Here is a 2,074-nt window from a genome sequence, read left to right on the forward strand (position 1 = left end):
AAAAAAAAAAAAAAAAAGGTAATAAAAATTGAACAAAACTTCTATTGTATATATTTGTAAACTCTAGATATAAAAGGAACATTTGGTGGAATTAGTATTTCACATTCCTCTCTGGAGAAACAGCTTTAATAAATCAATAATATTTTATCTAGAAACAAAAATCCCACAGCTAATAAAAAAGTAACAGGCCAGGCACAGTGGCTCAGGCCTATAATCACGGCACTTTGGGAGGCTGCGGCAGGCATCACTTGAGCCCAGGAGTTCAAGACCAGCCTGGGCAACATGGCAAAACCCCACCTCTGCAAGTACAAAAATTAGCCGGACACGGTGGCCCACGCCTGTAATCCCAGCTACTTAGGAGGCTGAGGTAGGAGGTTCACTCAAGCCTCGGAGGTTGTGGCTACAGTGAGCCCAGATCGCACCACTGCTCTCCAGCCTGGTGACAGAGTGAGACACAGTCTCAGAAACCCCAAAAACAAAAACATGGAGGCTGACCAAAAGTGCTCTTCAGCATCTTCAAGGTCGAGTCTAAATTAGTCCAGCCGCCGGGATTCAGATCAAGGTGCTCCTGAGCACCTGCCAGTCGGTCCGGGCATCTCCAGCACGCTAAGCAGCTGCTGTGGGCCATGGGGCAGGCCTGGACCAACACATGCTCCCACATAGGCAGGACCAAGGTGGACACAGGCTGTGCCCACTAATGAGCGGACGGGCGAGGAACATGTTTCCTACAGGACATAGAAAATGCAAGCCACGCTGGAAAGATGTGCCCTGTGTGTCACTGAGAGCTCAGGCAGCAGAGAAAGGAAAAGCTCCAACCAGGAAGAGAACCCCTGTGGCACCGCACGCCTGTGAGATGTCACTGCAGAGTGGGGAGCCTGGGGTGGGAGAGGGGGATTTACAGGCACGTGCCACCATGCCCAGAGAGACAGGCTTTGGAATTGAAAATGTCAGCAGAGGCTGTGGGACGCCCGTGTCAGAAGGTCGTGCGGTAGGCCAAGGGACATGTCCTACATGGGACATGGGGTGGGATAGATAGGTTAAAAGCAAAAACACATGTGTGAACTCTAAAAACAGAAACATCTTGGGAAAAAGCCCCATTCCACACAAAGACAGGAAGCGTGGCCTGCCCTGGAAGGTAGACTGCGGCCATACCTGGATGTGGGCCATCTCGCCCTGTAGCCTGACGCGGGCCTCCTGCGCCAGGGCGAGCTGCTGCTGGTACCACTGCCGGACACTCTGCAGGGACGAGATTTCTGACTGCGACGCCTTCAGCTTGCTGGTCAGCGTCGCACGCTCCAGCTGCACCTGCTGCAGCTGGCTCTGCAAGGCTGTCATCTGCTGTCGCAGGTCGTGCACTGAAAGGGGGCAAGCATAGCGGCTCAGGCCAGCAGCAGCAAACAAGGGAGCCCACAGCTCTGCACGCGCAGGACACACAGCAGGACTTCCGGGAGACCAGTCCATTCTGGTTATTCCTGTAGTTTGCCCCATGTGGTCGCCGTGAACGCTGCATTAGTGGACGCTGAGAGACACTGCTCCTGGGAGAGGTGCAGGTGAGGCTCCTGCGAGCCTCTGCGCACAGCCTCTTCACCAGCTAATCAACACATAACCTCTGTGCAGTATTTCTGTTTCAAGACACCAATTCCATACATATTGTCAACTCATTAACCCTGAGCTCATGGCCAACAGCAACTCGGCCAACAAGCCTGAGCAAAGCTTCTCTAAGAAATAACAACGGCTGGGCATGGGGTACGGGGAGAATGGGGGTGCAGGCCCAGGAGATCCAGACCAGCCTGAGCAACACAGCAAGACCCGGAAAAGAAAAATATAAAATTAGCCAGTCGGGGTGGTGTGCACCTGTGGTCCCGTCTACTTGGGAGGCTGAGGCGGGTGGATCCCATGAGCCTAGGAGTTTGAGGCTGCAGTGAGCCATGACTGCACCACTGCACTCCAGCCTGGGCGACAGAGTGCGGGTAACACCCCCCATGGGCACTGAGGAAGGAGAACTGTGCAGACCCCAGGCACAATTAGTGCCTGAAGTATAACTCACTGCTTACTTATATCTGGCTTATACATA

At 53.3% G+C, this 2,074-nt stretch overlaps 1 protein-coding gene across 1 annotated transcript in view; it reads right to left on the minus strand.

Moving 5' to 3' along the window:
* The window catches only part of GOLGA3 (golgin A3), a 57,423-nt gene that overhangs the window by 34,494 nt on the left and 20,855 nt on the right, over positions 1–2,074 (minus strand). The window contains exon 8 of the mRNA XM_037733193.1: positions 1,153–1,355. Within this exon, the coding sequence (XP_037589121.1) occupies positions 1,153–1,355 (203 nt within the window). The remainder of the gene's footprint in view (positions 1–1,152; positions 1,356–2,074) is intronic.

The sequence above is a fragment of the Cebus imitator genome, unplaced genomic scaffold, assembly GCF_001604975.1.
Source record: "Cebus imitator isolate Cc_AM_T3 unplaced genomic scaffold, Cebus_imitator-1.0 Scaffold497, whole genome shotgun sequence".
NCBI lineage: Eukaryota > Metazoa > Chordata > Mammalia > Primates > Cebidae > Cebus > Cebus imitator.